The sequence below is a fragment of the Sycon ciliatum genome, chromosome 1 (assembly GCF_964019385.1).
Source record: "Sycon ciliatum chromosome 1, ocSycCili1.1, whole genome shotgun sequence".
Classification (NCBI taxonomy): domain Eukaryota; kingdom Metazoa; phylum Porifera; class Calcarea; order Leucosolenida; family Sycettidae; genus Sycon; species Sycon ciliatum.
The window spans coordinates 83181235-83202901 of NC_088643.1; the positions used below are offsets into that span (position 1 = coordinate 83181235).

General features: G+C 46.1%; 4 protein-coding genes and 1 long non-coding RNA gene across 5 annotated transcripts; 1 reads left to right on the plus strand and 4 right to left on the minus strand.

The window, feature by feature from the left end:
• Positions 1-499: 499 nt before the first annotated feature.
• LOC135807144 (uncharacterized) lies at positions 500-3752 on the minus strand. The gene is made up of 2 exons (XR_010551485.1): positions 3252-3752; positions 500-1225 (listed from the first exon to the last, which is right to left on the minus strand). It is a non-coding gene; the product is annotated as an uncharacterized LOC135807144 (long non-coding RNA).
• Positions 3753-5208: 1456 nt separating this feature from the next.
• On the plus strand, positions 5209-7620 carry LOC135808296 (chondroitinase-AC-like). The gene has a single exon (XM_065321469.1). The coding sequence runs from the start codon at positions 5209-5211 to the stop codon at positions 7618-7620; it is 2412 nt and encodes an 803-aa protein (XP_065177541.1).
• Positions 7621-8400: 780 nt separating this feature from the next.
• On the minus strand, positions 8401-12846 carry LOC135805901 (protein angel homolog 2-like). The gene is made up of 4 exons (XM_065320021.1): positions 12141-12846; positions 10958-11027; positions 10083-10453; positions 8401-9818 (listed from the first exon to the last, which is right to left on the minus strand). Exons 1-4 carry the CDS (start codon positions 12450-12452, stop codon positions 9120-9122), a joined length of 1452 nt encoding a protein of 483 aa, XP_065176093.1. The 5' UTR covers positions 12453-12846; the 3' UTR covers positions 8401-9119.
• A 950-nt stretch (positions 12847-13796) lies between these two features.
• On the minus strand, positions 13797-15840 carry LOC135805904 (uncharacterized). The gene has a single exon (XM_065320023.1). It carries the CDS (start codon positions 15497-15499, stop codon positions 14948-14950), a length of 552 nt encoding a protein of 183 aa, XP_065176095.1. The 5' UTR covers positions 15500-15840; the 3' UTR covers positions 13797-14947.
• Positions 15841-17936: 2096 nt separating this feature from the next.
• On the minus strand, positions 17937-19620 carry LOC135805902 (ADP-ribosylation factor 6-like). Its single transcript, XM_065320022.1, has one exon. It carries the CDS (start codon positions 19286-19288, stop codon positions 18710-18712), a length of 579 nt encoding a protein of 192 aa, XP_065176094.1. The 5' UTR covers positions 19289-19620; the 3' UTR covers positions 17937-18709.
• Positions 19621-21667: the final 2047 nt, after the last annotated feature.

Genomic DNA, 21667 nt, shown 5'->3' on the forward strand with positions numbered 1-21667 from the left:
GAATACTAAGAACACCACAGCCCAAAATTAAGAATTGCGGTGTAGGTTTGTGCTGTTGTCAAACACCGGGATTGTTATGTTGCACATGTATCTGAGCTTTACCACTACATACACGTCTGTCTTTACACAATTACCAATCTGCAGACAGCATGCTGTTTCGTCCTTTAGTTACTAATGGACTCATCAATGCAGCACAGAGAAAATGAGGCAGGTGAATGTCCTAGGCTAGAGAGCATCAAATACAGGTATAGAATCATGCCTTGCAGATCTCGTTACGGCCCCTTCGATGCATGTCTGAACATTAGATGGCTGTGTAGCTTCAGTTATCTCAGAATATGTACTATTTATCCAGCAGCAACAACGTTGGTCACACAACTATTCACTATAATGAGTATGCGTTGGAACACTTTACCCCGAGTCATACTATAGCAGTGTATGCCATGCATGGGTTTACCTCACACACTGAATTTCATAATTTGACATCCAAATCACAGAAGAGTGGTGTTCCAAACTTTACGTAATTGCACTCCATGTCCTGCGAGCTACAGTAGAATACTTCAATAGAAAATTTCTTATAGCACGTTCTTAGAAACAAATCGTATAGGTTCGAGGCTGTCAACCCAGAAATTTGTGATTTCACAGCCATAGATGTTACCAGTCAGGTCACTGTATACAGTAGGTATGCAGAAGAAAATACTAGTAACTCTTTGTGGAAGAGCTGTGCCAAAATGTGTACAGTACAGTAAATTAATAAAAAATGAGAAAAGCAGTGACAAGGCTGTGCATGATGTAGACCTACTCGTACCAGTAAGTACAGTGCACCAGTGAAATTGTTGGTGTAGTACCAGTATACTACTATAATTATGGCATGGCCCATGCCACTACAATCTATTTGCAGTGGGCCGCAGTAGGCCAGTGCAACAGAAAGCATTTCAGAAGCTGTGTGCAATGTTAACATCTATGACATACAAGTAAACTGCCATATAGCACAATCGATTACTCTCAGCCCACATAAGTACAATGTAGGCCAATCAGTAGTATAGATACATAGAGCACACTCTACATCATACATAGTCGGCACCAAATCTATGTTGTCGATGTACTTTGCAATGATGACATGATGGCAAGCGTGCTTGATTCATCATAATATTGCCTTGTACTTGGTTGGAAGTTAGTTGTAAGTTCAGTGGTCGAGGTAAGCAGAGCTGCTCCAGCTTTCAGAATCCTGCATGAAAAAGGCAGAAAGCAAATGTAGGTATAATAGTAGCAAGCTGATGTAAAGAGCCTGTCTTTCAATGCAATAATTCTATCCACTGCATGGACAGACCTGGTGCTTCATTCACCTCTGTTTCTTGCTTTCTCAGAAAACCTACTTCCTCCTTCAGCCATCTAGCTCATGATATACATTAATTTTTCTTTATGCCTTTTCAGCCGTGGTCGACTTTCGCCCCTCCTGTTTGATTGGCAATTGCAGTCAACCTGGGGAATACTGACCCTCGATTGTGAATGAGAAAAGTGTCGCTATTCGCATTGTTGTTACTCGTGAGGTTGGAAGTATGCAATCAAATGTTCACTAGATCTGAAGATTGTGTCGTTATTTGCGAGTTGTTTTGTAAACCCGAGGTAGATTATTCACAAGGTTGATTGTACATGCTATGGGATGTACAATAACTAACCAAACAATAATGGTGTAACAATGATTTGAGTCCATATCCAATTGGATGAACCTAGAGTGCATGATCCATTCCAGAAAGGCGACTTCAGTGAGTCTTGAATTGTCAGCAGCATCATACTTCCATCGAGCTTTTTTTCTTTTTCGAAACGACCCTCTCTTTTCAATTCGAACGAAGGTCAACATACGATTATGGCAGGTATGCACGCACTGATCTTCACTGTATACATGTGCATGTATACTGTACTGTAGTCTGTGCAGTCAACTAGTCGTGTTCCACTTGGCTTACGGTAAGTATCACTACAAGTGCATAGTAGCCCCCCCCCCCCCACCCCGGGGAGTGCGCGTGAACGGCAACTGTGAACTGGTAAAAGAATTATTCGACACCTTCGTTCGTTTCGATGGAGAAGGTTCATCTGGCAAATTGAGGCCTTCGTTTCACTCCTAGCCCCAGGAGCGAAATTTTCACTCCTTGGTTGCCTGTTTGAGCCGTCCTTGTGGAAGGGTTGATTTATGCATGCCCGCATATACATGTAGACCTTATTCAATAAACGTCACAATCACGTGAACCAGGGTCCCGGGAACCAGGGAGCGGCAAGAGACCTGCACTCAGTGCACAGTGGACTCGGCGTGGGAACATAGGAGTAGAAAAATACCGGTATTTTACTACTCCCTTGTACGAACTGGGCCTTTCTTGCCACTCGTTTCACGTACGCGTGCCCCAGCTTACAACAAATCCCTGGAGGCGAGTCCAAAAATCACGTTATCGAATAAGGTCTATAGAAACACAGATCACGTAGAACTACCCCATCCGGGGTCACAACTCACAACGTTTTGGGTACTTAGGTCTCATGTCGTCTCCCCAGGTGCTATGAATCCCTGATGCACATGTATCTACATATACAATGTAATCGTAACTCTACCAATATTGCGGACGATGACCCTCCCCCCCCCCCCCCGGCAAACAGAAAGTCGCTATGTCCTGGCCGAGTTTATCTTTTAATTAAATGGTTTTCTCGGTTGGGATTTCATACCTGACAACCATCCCGATTTGGCCGGGACCGTCCCGATATCGAGGGCGGTAATAGGCACCCAAAAGTGCACTAGTTCCATGCCTCACCGCGAGCTTCTTTTGTATACATTTTCATGCCTAGGTATGTCATTGGATCTCAGGTTTGCAAAGGTTGGCAGGTATGGGATTTGTAGAGTGACCAGTTTTGACTATTGCCACCTGCTGTGCAGAAGTGTCATTCCTACATCCTGGCTGCAAACGTACCCCCCCCCCCCCCCACACACACACACACCACCACCAACAATGTTCGATCCTATTTACAGGACCTCACTCTATATGAAAGTGTAGCAGAGGCACTGCCAAAGTATAAAAAATAGCAATTGAAATGCAAGCTGCATTGTGCATGCATGGAGGGCATGGGGAAGAGACTGAGAGGGTGAAAGTGAAGGAAATTTGTTCCGAAATCAAGAGAATCCGAGGAACCCTTGCTGCATTCTTCAGTTCGATAACGTCAGTGGGTGAATCTCAGATGTGTTGTGTGCCCAGACATACAAGTACAGCACTAACCTGAGCATGAGAGCTGCTTGTCATCATCGTGGTCAGGAAAACGAAAGGACGAACGAGGAAGATTGCTGACCATGCATGACGAACAACTGCATATCTAGACGACAGACGGCTTGCCAGAATCAGTCTGGTGTATCTTCAGGAATCTTCTTTCCTAATCGCATTCAGCAGTCAGCTTCGAGGTCAAGAACGCGATGATATTTTCAGAAGGAATAATTTTCAAAAATTTTAAATTTTGGAGAAGAAGCTTCCTTTCTAAAAAAAAAGCGTTCCTTGCTTTCACGCAAGGAGGTGCCTTGCCGGACATGTCGTCGACAGCACAGTGTCGGCAGATCCACGTTTGTAGGCTGCAGACCCGGCAGACGTTTTGATCATCCCGGCCTGGTGGTGAGATTTTGGACCCGGGAGTACTAAAAAGCTGCTCGCATCCCAGGGTGCTCAGTTTCGCTCTACCCGCGCGAGTAGGGGTCCAGGTAACGGGCTCTCTTTCGCGGCCTGCGGAGCATAATATACCTCTGCATCCTGCTGGTTTCATTGGTTTCTGGTTGTTGTCAGGACTCAGGAACGGAGACGACTCGGACTGTTTCGTGACCCGTTTTCGACGCAGTGTGCCCTCCGCCGTGTGATATCAAGAGTACATAACTGGGGGGGGGGGGGGATTATTGTACTCTTGGTGATGTGCTGCCATCATCATACTATTCATAGCATCATTAGTACAGCAAGAGTACATACATGTATACATACATGTATACATACATGTAACCCCCGGGGTTATGTACTCTTGGTTACAGTGTACCCTGGTGTACCGGCGAAATGTTCTGCATGCTCTTTCCGTCACCATGGTCACAGTTCAACTCAGCTACTGTTTAGTTTTATGCCAAGCAATATATGGCTGGGGTAGCCAATGACCACTCTGCGTGGCGATTGCAGGGTTTTATAGCCAACCACGGCTAGCAAGGAAAAGAGTAAGAGTAAGTCAAAAAGAAAATGTCATGGCTTCGCCTTCGGGGGGGGGGGGGGGGGGGGGGGAGGGGGGGGACACATTGCCATGCATTGTATGACATTGACAAGTCGTGAGCATGAGCCGCTATCATCAAAAGACAATCATCATGCCCCATGGTTATGCTGTACACCAGTCACCAGGGAGTCGTCAAATAATTTTGACGACTCCCTGCTGTACACGTATCCAAGCTGATTCCGGGCCATCCAGCTCCAGCCTTCCAGAGCATCTCACTTCTCAGCAGGAAGTGGAACTGGAAGTCGAAGCATGTACGTATCGGCAACTACCGGTACCATGACTACCATGACTGTAGCTTTGCGCAGTGGTACAAATGTAGTACCAATTATCATGATTATACTCCAAGGCATTATAACCATGATAACCATGGCATAGCTAAATAATAGGCATAGGTCCACGAGGAAAAACTGACAGTCTGTACTTCGACAGTCAGTATCATTTCGACACCATAGCCAGTGCTACTGCAGTACTGGTATGGTGTTCGTAGAGCGACGTTTGTTTCGCCGGCCCGGACCAGCTCAATGAAAGAAACCTTTTGACCGTCTTGTAGGCGTTATTGGAGAACTACATGTACGACGGAACGTATATGACAAGGCCGAATCAAACTAACAAAATCAATTAGAAAACCGGTAAATACAGCACGGTGCAGCTCTTCGCGTTCGGCGCCTTACCGGTAATCTGAAAACCACTCCACGGCCGGTATTATTATCGCCATCGGCCGTTCACCACTAGCTCTCACCGGCGACCGAAATAAGTAATTAGCAGATGGAGCGAACGCCTTTGCTCGTCCCGCTCCTACTTCTATGCCTAGGAGTAGGGGTGGGAGGCAGCCGTGGTGTGTTGGACGATGGTCGCAGCTCGCGAGGCGCCACACTAGGCATCAGCCTGGCGTCTAACAATGATAACGAAGTGGCAACCATGCTTGCCAGGACCTTGGCTAAAATGTTGCCTGCGAGTACGCAGTCGGTGCAAATCTTGGACAAAGCAGTGAACGGATATGCTCCACTTCTCAACCGGACCTCCGGCAGATTTACCGATATCATCTACGAATCGGTAGGTAGCAGTGATCGGAGTTGGTGGCCTGTAGCGGTGCACTTGCAGCGTGCCTTGATCTTTGGCATCGCAACGCTGGAGCCTCGTAGTGCTTACCACCAAAGTGCGACCCTACGCTCGACAATGGAACTCGTCCTGTCAACCTGGATCGAGAGTGATGTTGACAACGTTCCTGCTTTTCACAACTCCAACTGGTGGTGGGAAGAGATCGGACTACCTCGTGCCGTCGGTAAATGCTTGGTGCTGTTGAGCTCCTGGCAAAACGTGAGCGGCTTGAAAGAGTGGGTGGACAAATCAGCACCCATACTAGCAAGAGCTCACTACACCAGCCAAGGGGAAGGCACAGCTGCCAACCAGGTTTGGCGTGCATCCGCACACTCGCTCTGGGCACTGGTTAGCGGCAACACGACTATGCTGAGAGAAGCATACGACGTTATGCAGGCGGCAGTCGTAGTCCACGATCATGGCAGCAGAGAGGACGGAATACAGCATGACTTCAGCTTCCACCAGCACGGAGCACAGCTGTACACGGGATGGGGATATGGTGCCATCTTCACCACCACTGTTCTGGACATGGACCAGGTGGCACACAACACTACCTATCAGATGAGCGACGTGAAAATGGACATCTTCTCCGAGTATGTGCTGCACGGCCAGCTACTGACCACGCGGGGTGCTAACTTTGACTACACCGCATGCGGACGACTAATGACATACTTCAGCGATCACGATCAGTACGGACTCAACTCTGGCCACTACCACTACTTTGCTGCATTCACGCCGTACGAGAACGCCTTCCCCGAGTTCCGCTCCCCATTCAATACGCCCTTAGCAGTGGACTTCCAGAACCTGCTACCATCTGTAACAGCTCGCAATCAGAGCATCCTTGATCAGTTCGTTGCGTTTCAGCAGAGACTGAACGGGAACCCGGAGATGGACAGTCTCTCCGTTCACAAGCACTTCTACACGTCTGACTACAGTGTTCACCATCGTCCTGGTTGGGCAGTGACGGTGCGTATGTACTCCACGCGCACTCTGAACACGGAATGCGGCAACGACGAGGGCAAGCAGGGCAAGACCGTAGCCGATGGCGTTACCAATGTTTACGTGAACGGCAGCGAGTACGAAAACACCTACCCTGCTTGGAATTGGAGCCTGGTACCCGGTACAACAGAACACCATCGGGGATTTCCCTTCACCTGCTCAGAAGCAACAAAAGTTAACCATACCGAATTTGTTGGAGGAACGTCCGATGACACCCTAGGTGTGTCCTGTATGAACTTCAGCCGATCTGGAATCAGTGTTCATAAAGCGTGGGCATTTGCCGATGAGTTTGTGCTTCACATGGGCAGTGGTAGTATCATTTTTACGGAGCACTATAGCATTGCGACCAGCTTGGACCAGAAAGAGCTCCGTTCCAATGTCAGTGTGGGCATAGCAAGCGGTCACCAGGACGTCATCACATTATCAAGAGGCGATCACATTCTTGAAAATGTCGCTTGGATTCACCATAACGATGTCCTGTATATCACACAGGACAATTCCAAAACTTCCGACTGCAATGTCATAGGCAAAGGTTGCGTCAGTGAAGGCGCCACAGTGGGCATATTCAACACCCAAAGAAATGGAACCTGGGCAGATATAACACAGGGCAGCAATGCCACTCTAATGGTGGATATGTTTGGTGTATTCTACCCGCAACTGCCCGCAGACAGCACTGACCCATTCCAGTACATGTATACAGTAATGCCTAACACCAAGTTAGCAGAGGTTCCTACACGTCTACAAACACTAGCATCTACACTTCTCCAGGTCACCAATACAAGAGATATCCAGTCAGCATGCATGAAAACGGATGACGGCTTCTCCCTACAGGCAGTCTTCTGGAACCACACGGGAGGAACAACATCTGCTGGAGATCTTTGTTGGCAGCTAAGCAGTTCTATGCCATGTATAGCTATGCTGAACACACGCATCACACACAGGTCAGCCATGCTGCCTCAGAGTACATTTGCAACCTTTAGTGTGTCTAACCCGTTGCAGTCACATGCCAGTGAAGCTGATGCTGATGATGATTCTCGTATCATCAAGCTCACCATCACTGGTGTTGCTCTTCAAGGACCCAACTGCACACATTCCGCTCGCTCACACTTGGACGATGGGAGGAGTAACCGTGCTCCTGCAGCAGCACCAGCAGAAGTGCTGGATCCAGTCAGCACTGTTCTTATTGATACATCCAGCGATACCATCAACACTATCGGACAAACACACTCCGTTACATGTGAGGTTGTGCCATCATGAACCCTAATGTTACCTCGAGTTTCCATTTCTCTGTGAAGCTATCCATTGCTTTAGTACTCCTATAAAATATTGTAGGAAAACACTGTTGGAATAGGCTTCACAGGTATAAGCAGTCACCTGATCATCATTGTCCGTGTGGGCATTCCCTTTTAAGTTTTTATGATATTAAATACAAGTTTACAAGTTGAAACGTGCTGCGCCTGGACGGTCAGAGTCTGGACCCATAAGCCACGTTGCATCCTTTTGGTTGTGGACTCTTGCCAATAGCGACCCTCTGCACGAAACAGCAAGAGTATAATCATAAGACATTCGTAGGTTTGGGGGAGTTGAAAACAGGAAAAATTGAGTGGCACCACCAGGACTCGAACCAGGGACTGCCGCTTATGGCAAGTGATGCTCAACCACTAAGCTATGGTGTAGTCATCACCCCAGCAGCGACCATTTAACATAATAAGACTGGTGGCTGAGAGTTGGTCTGGTCATGGCCTGAACCAGGGAGTAGAAAAATACTGGTATTTTACTACTCCCCTGGTCGACAGCTGCAAGTCGGGCTGGTCGACATGCTGAGGTTGGATTACCCGCACACGGGACCTTAGGCAGGTGCTTGTGTGCGACCAAGATGCAACCGAGATCTCAGCTAAATTAGTCTGTCTATACTGCAACGAGGAAATGCACCCCGGGTTTTCTTGTACATGTCCGAGATCCCGCATGCAGACTGGGGGTGGACCAGACAGGTATGTGCCCCCCCCCCCCCCCTCAGACAGTTGCCACAAACACTGCTTCAACAATAAAACATTAACTTTCCTAAGAGTTAGGGTCCCTACATGAACACACAGGAAAAGACTAGAATACGAAAGCTAGTAAGAAACGGATACAAAAATACGAAATGTCAAATAAAGCTTCAACAACAACTGAAAGAAAACGAAGTACAAATACGGGTACCAGTCCCAATGTAGCTGTACCATAGCTGTACCAGTCCCAATGTAGCTGTACCATAGCTGTACCAGTCTTACAAACGACAAGAAAGAAAAAAATAGGAAGGCTATGATAGATTTTGTTCGCATCAAATTAGATGGGAAACATGAACAATAATTAAATGGCTGCACGAAGGGCAGATAATTGACTCGGTCACCTAGACATGGGAGTAACATTTTCTATGGCAAATAGCACTTTTCCTTCCTCAACAAACAAAAAAATCCACCACGAAAAGGAGAAAGTCGGAGAGCAACTCATGCTGAAGATTTCAAGTGAGGATATGACGACTATGGCTTTGCAGTGCATGTCATGCAATATATTGAGTTGACTAGATATGGCAAGTTGCACCAGCACTAGTGAGTGGTACATTATTTTCATGACAGAATATATTTCAAACCTCGTACTGAAGGCAAGTTCCCATTGGCCAATAAAGCAGCTCAAGTTTGTCCAGCTAACACGAATAAGTTAATAAGTAATTGCCAGTAGTCGACGGCACATAAACTAACCCAACAGCAGCAGTCGTGTCAGTGACGGGTCCGCTTACTTGCACCAGGCGTTGTGCTCATTCGGGATTGGTGCGATGGTGCACCAGCGGCAGGTGCAAACTGGAAGAACGCTTGAATTGCTAAATGATCGGACGCGTACTGCTCGTTGGGTAGCGGGCCCAGTGGGTGCAGGTGCGCTTGCCGGAGGAGTTGTCGACGGCCGAGCAGCGAGAGTCTGCGCCGATACTGCAGCATGTCCATGTCATGGCGCGCGGAGAACTGATCACTAGCAAACATGATATAGTCCACTGTACAGCAGACACGGCTGTGATACGTGGTGAACTCCAGCTCGTCGCGGCTAAAGAAGTGCTGATAGGCGGATGCCAGGCCCAACGGGTGCGTGACAGCCGGCACATTGTTGAAGCGCTTTCCCAGTGATGTGTCCTCATATATACAGCGATTCGATACTCCAATTGCCTCCGGAAGCAACGCGTTTCTCGTGGCACCTCGCACAGGCTTTGAGCGATTTTTCCTCTCCTGACCGGACAAGGAAAACTGGTCGGCACCTTCATAGTACAACCCACCAGTTGTAAGGAACCAGTAGATTGGACTGAACGGTGTCAAGTTAAAATCTCCAGTCAATATTATCGGATGGTGAGATACAGGAGATCCAGCAGAAGAACTTGCTTCATCGGTAATTGCAGACAAGCGCTGCGCTTCTGCCATCAGCAGCATGAGCTGAAAGAGAAAGGAGAGAACAGTAAACAGTGAACAGTTTGCCGATGATCATTAGTGCATGTGCCACCTCTTCTCGGTGGAAGGGTAACAGAGAGCACGAGGTTCACGGACACATTCTCAAACCTGTAAGGGGTAATTAATTGACTCTGTTAAGAGTCAATTAATTACCAAACCACTTTCCCCAGCCTCACTCCACAACACAGCCTGAGGACAGTATCAATACATTCCTACAGTACAAGTAAAGAGTGAAGTGCATAAACTGACCTGGGCCAACTTGACGTCTCCCCGGCGAGGGTTGAAGAGCAAATGTGTATTGGCAACAAGAACTGTATCTCCACAGTCGCCACCATCAGCACTGCATGGGCTGGTATCTACGTTGCCTGCAGCGCATGAGTCTCGCTTCTCACCACCCGTTGTAGAATCTGGAGGTGAGGAACAGTCAACAGCGCTCTGCTTGCTCTCCTTGGACCGGAGCAGAAGCAAAAGTGCTACGTTGTCACGATCCAGCATGTTTGAGCCGGGTCTGTGGTACTCAACTGGCTGTTGTTTGATCAGATCAAACCTCTCTGTTCGGTAAAATGTTGCACAACCATCCGGGTGATCACCATTTCGAGCAACGTGAAAACCTTTAAATCCTGTTCAGTCCAAGAAGACACACATACGTGACACAGACACATAAACATACACACACACACACACACACACACACACACACACACACACACACACACACACTAATGTACTTCATGTACTCCCCGCCAAAACTGATCCCATGCGTCTCTCGGCAAAGGGAAATATTTAGAAGAGTCTGGGAAAGATTACTCAATTGGTTATTGAGTACTCAGATTATTACAAGCTGCAAGGATCGAAAGTGTTCTGTGCTTGCAGAAAGTAGCGCTGCACAGTATAGATACCCCATGCTCGTTACCAAAAGCTGCCATCGCAGATACACCATTATATCTACCACCGTAAGCAAGACTATATGAGAGAGAGAGAGAGAGAGAGAGTGAGATGAGAGAGTGAGACGAGAGAGAGTGAGTGAGAGAGAGAGAGAGAGAGAGAGAGAGAGGAGATAGTCAGCACGAGCAGCACACCCACCGCCGCCACAGACAAAGTAAACGTAAGACTTGAGCACATACCATGTTGTTCAAACCCCGGAACTAGCGTAGCGTCGAAATGTCCCTTTTCTACTTCTTGCATGCATATTACCTAGTGGATAAGTCAGAGCAGAAAGCAAACAGCATCAAAGAAATACTAGACATTCTTAAACCTTCATCAAGCCAGTCGGAGACAACAACAAGGCAATTATGGAAAGACTCACAGCCTATCAACAGCCAACAGGCACAGATTCATTGTGACAAAAACATTTTCCCCCAGAATTCATCCGTAATCACGTTTGGTAAGTAGAGCAAAAGAGAATGAAGTAGTTCACGGCAGTGCATGATAAGCTATGGAAGTGGAATGTGCCGCACAGTTACAATTTGTTTTAAAAATCAAACAAAGAGTACCCCCATGCGTTTGTACGACAAAGTTAGAATTACCGTAATAACGCACACATAAATTATAAGCACATGCGCTTATAAGTGAATCTTTGCTACGAATCCAATTTTCAAAAATGAAATGTTTTTCACCTATTATATAAAACGCGCATGCGCGATCAGAGTTCGTTTGTCAGAGTCTTTGTGTTTGACTAGGTCTTGTAGTGTCAGTTTCATGGTTCCTGTATGCTGTTTGCAGACTTTTATCCGTGATTGTGTCAAAGTGAGAATTTTGGTAGTGCTTCGCCTATAACTTAAGAGCATGCGCTTATAATTGAGAGTGCGCATATATCCGAATACAGGCACATGCGCCTATATGTGCGCTACTACGGTGTATGCATTTGTGCTAAAATTGTACTTCAAAATACCAATGACGGAAACTCTTGTATAATGACTGCATTCATACCGCATAAATCCCGCGTAATTGGAAAATTGTGTACAGATGACATCACGATGACACTGTGCATGTGGTCTATGCATATGGTCAGCATACAATGTACATGTACATTCGTTAACGCGCGGGACACGACGAGAAATTACAGTTTGAAAACAAGTGGTGTTTACAGGCGAACGGTTCCTTCACTATCCGCTGTACATGTATACCGGTATGTACGTGACTGTACATTTCTCCCAGATATGGAGCAGCTGAGCGGAAGCATCAGGCGCAAGTACAATCATGTACATTCATTGCGCTGTGGGATCAGATTTTGAAATTCTATTGAGAAATTCTGATATGCGGGTAATTGACGTCTTATAGGATTAGCACATTATGATGGAGACTTACATCGGCGTCGTACGACACAACCTCGCGGATAAGCTGAGGGCCTCGGTGCTCCCAGGTCACAAATTTCTCATTGCATTCTTCATACAAATCTGGATGTTGCTCGCGCAAATTGTCTGACAAAATATTATAGCTCACAACACTGAATTGACTGCCAGGACCATCGACTTTTACTACACTCTCGACGGGCCTGTTCAGGAGGCCAGTCGACATGGCTCTTCGCCAAACGCAACAGGACACACGGGCCTGGATTCTGCGCGCACACGTGGAACTTCTGGAAAGATGAAAAGCTAAACTACTAACACAACAAAACATTCTCAGAATCTATTGAAGTGTTGCATAAATAATTGAAAACTGCACTGCTCTCGATTGTGTCTAGTCTGGTGACGTTCTCCTCCTTTTCCTGTTTCCAGCTTGTTGCTTGCAGCTGGGCTAGGCTACAAATAAATCCAATTTTGATGATGAATCAAGCGAACAGTTCTGTAGCTCGCAGCCTGACTTGTACTTGACTTGAGTACTGTACCAGTCAGATCATGTAACCAGTTACCTGGTGACGACGTGGCAAAGCTGGCTGCAGCAGCTCAGCTGGTTGTCATACAGAAACTTCAAAGGTACTTCACAGTCAGACAGAACTAAGGCAGATAGGAGGGGCCGGCTGTGGCAGGAGACCTTGTCCTTGGCTTGAGCCAGTTGAGGAGGCTGGAGCCGGATCGACCGCGGAGGAGACAGGAGAAGGATCATCGACACAGCACCCAAAAAAATCATTCAAAAACAAAATCAGGATGTTCGCTAGCGCTTTGTATGCTCATAATCAGAGAATGTGACATCATGGCAAGACTTTCAATAATGCGAACAAAATAAGCCCCTACCCGGTACTCTTGCCGGTACCCTGTGCACTGTTATATCAAGAGTACATAACCCCCGGCCCGGGGGTTATGTACTCTTGCTGGTATTCACATCAAGACTATAATTGTAGAGTATACTGGTAATTATACCCCCCCCCCCCCGCCGGGGCTTATCCACTCTTCCAAGAGTATTACTGTAAAAGCAGAAATTTCGGTGGTGTAATATTTTCGGTATTCTCCAAAATCGGCGGTTCGGTGGAGGGAAATTTTCGGAAAAACCCGTTTTCCAGGTAAGTGTACTAGTACTAAATGTATACAGTACCGGTAGTACCGAAATTTTCGGTGCGTTTTATTTTCGGTAAAAATTGTCGGCACCGAAGTTACCGAAAATAAAACACCGCCGAAAATAATTTCTGCTTTTACAGTATTATACATACATGTACACAAGAGCGAGAGTTCCCAGATTGCCTAGCTGAGTGCTCAACACCACAAGGATGGAGCATTACCACAAAGGCAGAAGAGAACAGAGACAGCCGGCTAGGTCATTGTTGTAACGCTGCGTTTCATGCACATAGCAAAGCTAAGGCAATCCTCAGACAACTGAACAGTCAGTTGTCTGAGGATTGCCTATACACTGTATAAAACTTGGTTTCTCATCTTGCAACGCTACCGTCTGCATTCTGGGCTACAAATGCTACATTGTATTCGAATCAGGCAATACTGTAGTTTTGGCCAGGCCAATCTCCACCGGGATTCTGGCTCCGAACTTGAAGATGCAAAGACCGTAACCACCTCTGAATATCCATAACATAAGTTACCGGTGCACATACCACAAACAAAAAAGTTCATTTCAGAGTGACACTGATCGTGACTGATGAGCACTATGAAATAAATCGTCTCAGGCTGAGAAACGTCATGGCATCACAACAACAACGACGACGACAACAACAACAACAACAACAACAACAACAACAACAACAACAACAACAACAACAACAACAACAACAACAACAACAACAACAACAACAAATCTGAGTGGATCAAGACTTTGTTTCCAGCATATCCACACTGCTGGGGTGTATCTTTTGGATGTTCATGGGTTATATAATTACAACATATGAAAGGTACTTGAAGCATCAACTGATTTAAAAAAAAAAAGAGCATAGCTAAACTCAAATCATACAGTAATGTCCGATCGGAAACGTACACAAGAATGAGATCACACATGAATGGAAACCGCACTAGAAAAATCGTGAATATCATATCAAAAAAGCACACGTACCGGCGTGAATGCACTATGGATATATTCAGTTCAAAAAGTTCTGGTTGGAAACAATTGGTTTCATTCCCTTTGGCTACTTCAAATATTTCTAGTGCACACATACCTTATGTGCATACTACTATTGAGCATCATCAAGTCAGCAAACTACATTTCACCAATAGCATCAAGACTTTACTGAGTATCATTGCACGTTCTTACGCCTGACCAACGCGTATAGCCGATTGGTTTGTACTTTGTAGGCTTGCCTGCGAATCAGGAGGTGCCGAGTTCAAACCTGCGCTGGTAACAGGGAGTGTGTTTAGTGCTCTCTCAATCGCGGTGATGCGGGCGAGTGCCACTGATTTTAAATGCAATGAACTGTCCCAACACCCACGGTGAACTGGGTACTCACTTGCTGGGTGTGAGGGCAACAAGGATGCGGTTTATGGGGTTATAGGGCCTTTTGATAGGCCCGCTTGTTGAGAGACGTATCCCCTCTCCCCTGACTCACTTGTGAGGTCTGCATTCGACACTGAGGATGTGGTCGAAGTGGTGGGCCGCCGATGCCAATGTATTTGCTTGGTGTGTTCCTAAACACGTCAGGTGATGCGGCCGCGAATCCGGCTAACTTTACTTTATGCCTGAACTGCAGGCATTGTCAGCTGATGACTTTGTTGAAATCAATCCGTCTCTCTGTACAATGACTAGTTCCTTGTGCGTTTGAAGTCTTTCACTAACTGACTGAATTTCTGAATACCTTCGCAGAGACCATCACCGTTTGTAGCACACGTCGCCTGCATATACCACTGGTGACCAGAAAGCTTGCTAAGCTGTAACTTCTCTATAAGGACAGACGGTGGAGCAGCATTCGGCAGATCCTGCTTGTTGGCATAAACTATTAACGGCACACCTCGCATCTCCTCCGAGTCTAGGATTGAGTGCAACTCGGCACGTGCTTCGGCAAATCTCGAGCTGTCGGCGCTGTCCACTACAAAGATCAGTCCTTCCGTCCCCTTGAAGTAGTGATGCCACTGTGGTCGAATCTTGTCCTGTCCACCAACGTCCCATACCGTGAATGTCAGGCCCTCCATTGGCTCAACTGTCTCCACATTAAAGCTAATTTGGGGAATGGGGGGTTTGAACTTTAACTTGTAGAGGATTGTTGTTTTGCCTGCTGCATCCAGACCCAGCATCAGAATTCGAGCTTGAGTGTTGCCGTCAAACACCTTCTTCAAGCGAGCAAGGAAGAGGCCCATCGTTGATAGTAAATTATTTATAATCAGCACGTGTTTCTTCTCTCAAACCTTTGCTCAAGATACTACTTCGAAGTAGTAGTTAGACTGAGGAATTCACTCAATTGACTCAGGCTCTGACTAATTACTTATTCAGGTGACTGATCCAGTAGCAGCTGCGTTCTGCCTCCAATCTCGCTCCCCAGCGCCATTTCCAAGGCATTTCCAAGTACTGCCAGTGGATGCGCACACGCTGACGGACGCTAGTCAAAATCTGCAAATCTCTTCTAAACAACGGGTCGCATGCAGTGAGGGAAAAGCACTGGTGGATTTCGCCACGTTGGCAGCATCCAACACACTGCATGCCCAGACTGCAAAGTCGATGATTCGGATTTTGATTCCTGGCTTCGCTGTCATCATCCGCACGTAGATCTACATAGAATGATAGCGCTCTGCAGTCCCAGGCACTCCAGCCGGCCAGGCAGTGCACTAGTGCCAGTAGTAGTGGCGTAGTGCCCACCATGTGGCTTTCCGGCTGATTTGGTTTGGCCCACTCAGCATGTCAATGTCGCGCATGTAGCGGATGCCGTGACAGAAGTCACTACACAATCATCATTATTATGATCATTCATTGTTCTAATAAAATATGACCAACAATGGCAACATGTTTCTGCGTTGACATTCTACGTCGTATGATTCATCAGTCATTTTGACACGTACGTGAGTCTTGAACTCGTGGTACCGAACACTACCGGTATTTTACTGTACCGTCAGACTGAGACGTCTTTTTTTTATTATGATTTAGCAATTCAGCTCCAGACAGTGATTCGTTGTGACTCAAACAATGAATACTTTCCAAGTCGGACTGCTCGGTTGGAAGGCTGCGCATGGGAGGTGTATTCGGGGCTAGATGGTATAGGTATACCGGTAGGTCGTCGAATCTCCGAAGCTCGGTTACTCCCACTGTCCCAGGCCGGATGGTGCCTAGTTGTCGCACTTTGCCACTGTGGTATCTTACAATGTACATACTACATGTAGTTACAATAGTGAACAGTTACATGCACCCCTATTTTATAACTCGTATCCAATTAGTCTCAGGCTCCTCCTTAAACCGTGCAAATAACTGGAGTAGCTTCCTCCAGCTAGTGGCCAAATACTTCCCCAAAGGCTCAAGCCTCAACAAAATCTTCAACAGGAACTCGGTAAAAGTTAGCCACAGTTCCATGCAGAATATGGCCACCATCATCAAACCGCACAATAACACGATTCTACGACCCAAGAAACAAGCCAACGGACTTGTAGCTGTCGGACGAAAGACTTATGTCCACTGGATGGAGCGTGTCTAACAGAGAGCATTGTGTATAAGGCAAGAATCACCACAGGTACGGAGAAGAAGGAGTATACTGGATTACCAGCAACAACATTCAAACAACACTACTATAACCACTAATCATCATTCCGCCACAGACAACACGAGAAGGACACCCGCCTATCGCAGTACGTCTGGGCCAAGAAGGATGAAGAGAAGGCATGCAGCATTCAATGGGCGGTACACCGCAGAGCAGTGGCCTACAGCGACAAAAGCAAAAGGTGCAACCTGTGCCTGGCGGAAAAATTAGCAATCGCGCAAGCACCTCGCTATCAACAAGAGGAGTGAACTTGTGTCAAAGTGTCGCCACGGGAATAAGTACTACATGTACCTTCGGAACTATGTTACTTCAAACTATCCACAGCCATCACCTTACACTTACACTTTGCTTTATGGGTATATAAACCAGTACAATGGTTTACCCGTAGTGTTTTGCTACTCTGAGTTTCATGCACTGACTGTGTGATATCAAAAGGCAAAACATATCTAATGCAGACTGGTACATGGTAACATATTGGGAATTCCTTGAATAAAGTTTATTCAAAGAATTCCCAATAATTATGTTACCATTAAAGTGGATACAGGTGCCAATCGCACACACTGCCACCGCTATGCTACAGGCACCTAGCACCCAGTGCTCAACTGCACTTGCCCAGCTGAAACACAAATTCTCAATCCCGAGTTGGCCCAAAGATTGCACACCAGAGGTCCCGCCAAGCCTTACACTTGTCTCCGCCTCTAATGCTCTATCCACCTTGAAAAAATTCCCGTTATGCTGTGACCAATCTGCATTGGATATGTTTTGCCTGATGATTGCACACAGTGCATGAAACTCAGAGTAGCAAAACACTACGAGTGATCCATTGTTTATTGACATCACCGTGTCATTGCTCCATGTTAGATGGAAATCAAACTCGATCTGAATGGAACTTTGGGCATCACATTTCCTGTCCAATTTGCTCTCATCCCCAGCTACTGGAGAGGGAGTTGTCGCCATTTTAAGTGGCGCGCGAGCACACTGAATGGGACCTCTAGAAACGCTATTGGTAGCCTTTGCAGTGTTCGCACACATACCCAGGAAAGCAAGCACAATCCACCTGTACCAATTATTATTTCTTCATGGTTGCCTGTAATCAAATCAAAACTAATGAAAATGTGTATCATCAGCTCCGCTAAAGTGTGAAAATGAAAGGGATGATGGTCATTTTGAATTTTTGATAAATAGTACAGTAGTTCAGTATGTGGTCTCTGAGCTGGAGGCCTAGATGAAGTTTCAATAATCAATTGCTCTAATGGCTAACCAGAGGGTAAGAAAGTAATGGATAGCTTTAATAGGGTATTCACAAACCGTTGGCATGTGTGATCGATACAGATCATGAGGTTTTGATCTTATTTGTATATTAAAATAATTAAAGAAGGGTTGTGGAGTAGCTGTACCTAATAATAATGATAATAATAAAAGAGAGGCAATAGATTCAGCAATATACAGTACGTAACATACAAGACAGGTAATCGAAAAATCACCCGTGAATACTCAAAGCACATGTTCTGAACAGAATGCGATAGTATGTTTCAACACTCTTTGAGATACTCGTCCTGTACGGCTCTGCACATCGACACAAACAATTACATGAAGGGACTCTTCCGTATACTTAAACAGTGGGTGCCCTCAAGTCAAAAGTTGAGAGAACGCAATCTATTAAAATTTGAAATACCATCACAGTAGCAAAGTTAGACTGAGGCTTCCTGCAGATTCATTAAGGTTAAGTAACAGGACCGGAGAAAACAAAAATGATACTGATGATCAACTTAACTGGAACTGAAGGCATTGTCAGCTTATTACTTCGTTGAAATCAATCCGTCTCTCAGTACATTGACTGGTTCCTTGTGCGTTTGAAGTCCTTCACTAACTGACTGAATTTCTGAATACCTTCGCAGAGACCATCGCCGTTTGTAGCACACGTCGTCTGCACATACCACTGATGACCAGAAAGCTTGCTAAGCTGTAACTTCTCTATAAGGACAGACGGTGAAGCAGCATTTGGCAGATCCTGCTTGTTGGCATATATTATGAACGGCACACCTCGCATCTCCTCCGAGTCCAGGATTGAGTGCAACTCGGCACGTGCTTCGGCAAATCTCGAGCTGTCGGCGCTGTCCACTACATAGATCAGTCCTTCCGTCCCTGAGAAGTAGTGACGCCACAGTGGTCGAATCTTGTCCTGTCCACCGACGTCCCACACCGTGAATGTCAGGCCCTTCATTGGCTCAACAGTCTCTACATTGAAGCCAATTGTGGGAATGGTGGATACCACCTCATTCAACTTGAACTTGTAGAGGATTGTTGTTTTGCCTGCTGCATCCAGACCCAGCATCAGAATTCGAGCTTGAGTGTTGCCGAATTCGTCAAACACCTTCTTCAAGCGAGCAAGGAAGAGGCCCATCGTTGATTGTAAATTATTAGCACGTGTTTCTTCCCTCTAACCTTTGCTCAAGATACTACTTCGAAGTAGTAGTAAGACTAAGGAATTCACTCAATTGACTCTCCGACTACTAGTACTTATTCAGGTTACTGATCCAGTAGCGGCTGTGTTCTGTCTCCAATGTCGCTCCCCAGCGCCATTATATAGCCTGAATATCCACGACATTTCCAAGTATTGTCAGTGGATGCGCACACGGATGACGGACGCTAGTCAAAATCTGCAAATCTCTTCTGAACAACGGGTCGCTTGCAGTGAGGGAAACGCACTGATGGATTTCGCCACGTTGGCAGCAACCAACACACTGCACGCAGCACAGAGTGTAAAGTCGATGATTCCGATTTTGATTTCACGCGCTGCATGCAGTCCCAGGCATATGTCACTCCCCTCAGATGATCCAGCCAGGCAGCTGTGCAGTGGCTTTCCCCTTTTGCCTGCCTCGGATTTGGTTTGTAGACCCACTCAGCATGTCAGGCATTGCATGCATGCAGCGGATGCCGTGACAGAAGCACGTCATTGTTCTTTTGAGAGGACCATCATCAGATCATCCGAGCATGTTTCTGCGTTGATATTCTATGATTCATCAGTCATGGCCATTTTGACACTTTGCTTTACTCTTGTCACTGTCAGTCTCGTGTCTAGAACTCGTGGTACATGTACTACTGACTACTGACTGTCACTAGTACCAAGAGTACTCTTTTGATCTTGCTAGTACTGTACAGCCAGTCAGTTACCTTTTTTTAGTAAGTGCTGTTCCGAACACTATTCTACTGTATCGGCGTCAGACTGAGACGTCTTTCAAACAGCTATTACTTATTATCATTACTCCGGACATTGTGTTGTGACACCAACAATGAACTTTCCAAGTCGGACGGCTGTTGGAAGGCTGCGCATTGGAGATGTTTTGGGGCTAGATGGTAGGCTGTTGAGTCTCCGAAGCGCGGTTACTCCCTGCGGTGGTGCCTACACTACACTACAGTAGTTGTCGCACTTTCTCACTTTCTCACTATGGTATCTCAGTACAATGTAGATCTACATGTGGTTACAGTGGTGAACAGTTACATGCACCCATCGTATTTATAACTCGTATCCAATTAGTCTCAGGCTCCTCCTTAAAACCTGCAAATAACTGGAGCACCCGATCATGCTCTACACTACAGAGAGCCTATACAAGACAGTATACATGTAAGTGTTGGAAGGTTTGTTTCCACAAGGTGGAACTCTGGCAATGGTCATGCTACCCCCTGACCTTCTTGGAAGCTTCTCTACATCCTAAAATTAACGTGTCAGCATGAAAGCACTCAATCAAGTCAATGCTGTAAGTAGGCCTTGACGGATTATGCTAGCATAATTTTTCGCATAATTTCTACCAAAATCGAATAATCGCATAATTCGAGGCAAATTGCATATGAATCGCATAAATTGGAATAATCCGCCTGTTCGCATCAAATTCCATACAGTTGTACATGTTCTACAAGTACAAGTACAAGTAGATGCACCAGGAAGTCATAGGTTTACGACTCCCATGATAACATATCCAGTCCACTACAATCAGTGACGGTCGTAGCTAGATCGGACAGTGCGTTGACCCCGTTGAACTTTTGCTACTACAGTACAATGCCCTCTACAAAAAAATTCCCCTGTTATTTTGCACAGAACCATTATACATTAGCAGCATATGTGAGCTTAATGCGGCATAATATGATAACTTTTAGCATAAAATAGCATAATTCTGCAATTTTTTCAGCAATGCGAAAAGCATAATTTCACGAAAATATTAGCATAATCCGTCAAGGCCTAGCTGTAAGCATAAAAGCATAAAATACATAATTATTATGACCTATGGGCTTGAATCATTTTGAGACTCCTACATTACAAGTCCCAGTCACGGTCAGTGACACCAAAAGTACATTATTTAATATTACGTCCTCTTGGACTTGGTGACATGGATGAGCTACATGCAGGCCCGTAGCAGCCCCATTTTGGTTGGTCCGGCAAGATCCGACCTCGATGCCCCCCCCCCCCCCCAAGCCCACACTCATACATATGCCGGTACATGTACAAAATCATCACGGTACATGATTGTGCGTGTATGTGTATGTAATCGTGACCATGCAGAGTGACATTTGGCGAGAAAAGGAAGAAGGATCTTCCGCATGACCAAACATTTGCCTCCCTTTGTCTTTATAAACTTGCTTCCACGCACCCTCTTCTTGCCCGACATCAGCAGCATCTTTGTATCCTTGTGCAAAAAATCTTCCTAGCCCAAGTCCCGAAACATATTGCCAAGTACAACTGGTTTGTTACCACTAGCCCAACACGCAATGCCTTATCACTGCCCCG

Bases quoted from the DNA above. Each gene is read 5' to 3' on its own strand.
- LOC135808296 (XM_065321469.1), top strand. From the start codon at position 5,209: ATGTTGCCTGCGAGTACGCAGTCGGTGCAAATCTTGGACAAAGCAGTG.
- LOC135805901 (XM_065320021.1), bottom strand. From the start codon at position 12,452: ATGTTTTGTTGTGTTAGTAGTTTAGCTTTTCATCTTTCCAGAAGTTCC. The intron at 11,028-12,140 runs GTAAGTCTCCAT...CTTATCCACTAG, and splicing joins TTGTGTCGTACGACGCCGAT to GTAATATGCATGCAAGAAGT. The intron at 10,454-10,957 runs GTATGTGCTCAA...TGGACTGAACAG, and splicing joins TCCGGGGTTTGAACAACATG to GATTTAAAGGTTTTCACGTT.
- LOC135805904 (XM_065320023.1), bottom strand. From the start codon at position 15,499: ATGGGCCTCTTCCTTGCTCGCTTGAAGAAGGTGTTTGACGGCAACACT.
- LOC135805902 (XM_065320022.1), bottom strand. From the start codon at position 19,288: ATGGGCCTCTTCCTTGCTCGCTTGAAGAAGGTGTTTGACGAATTCGGC.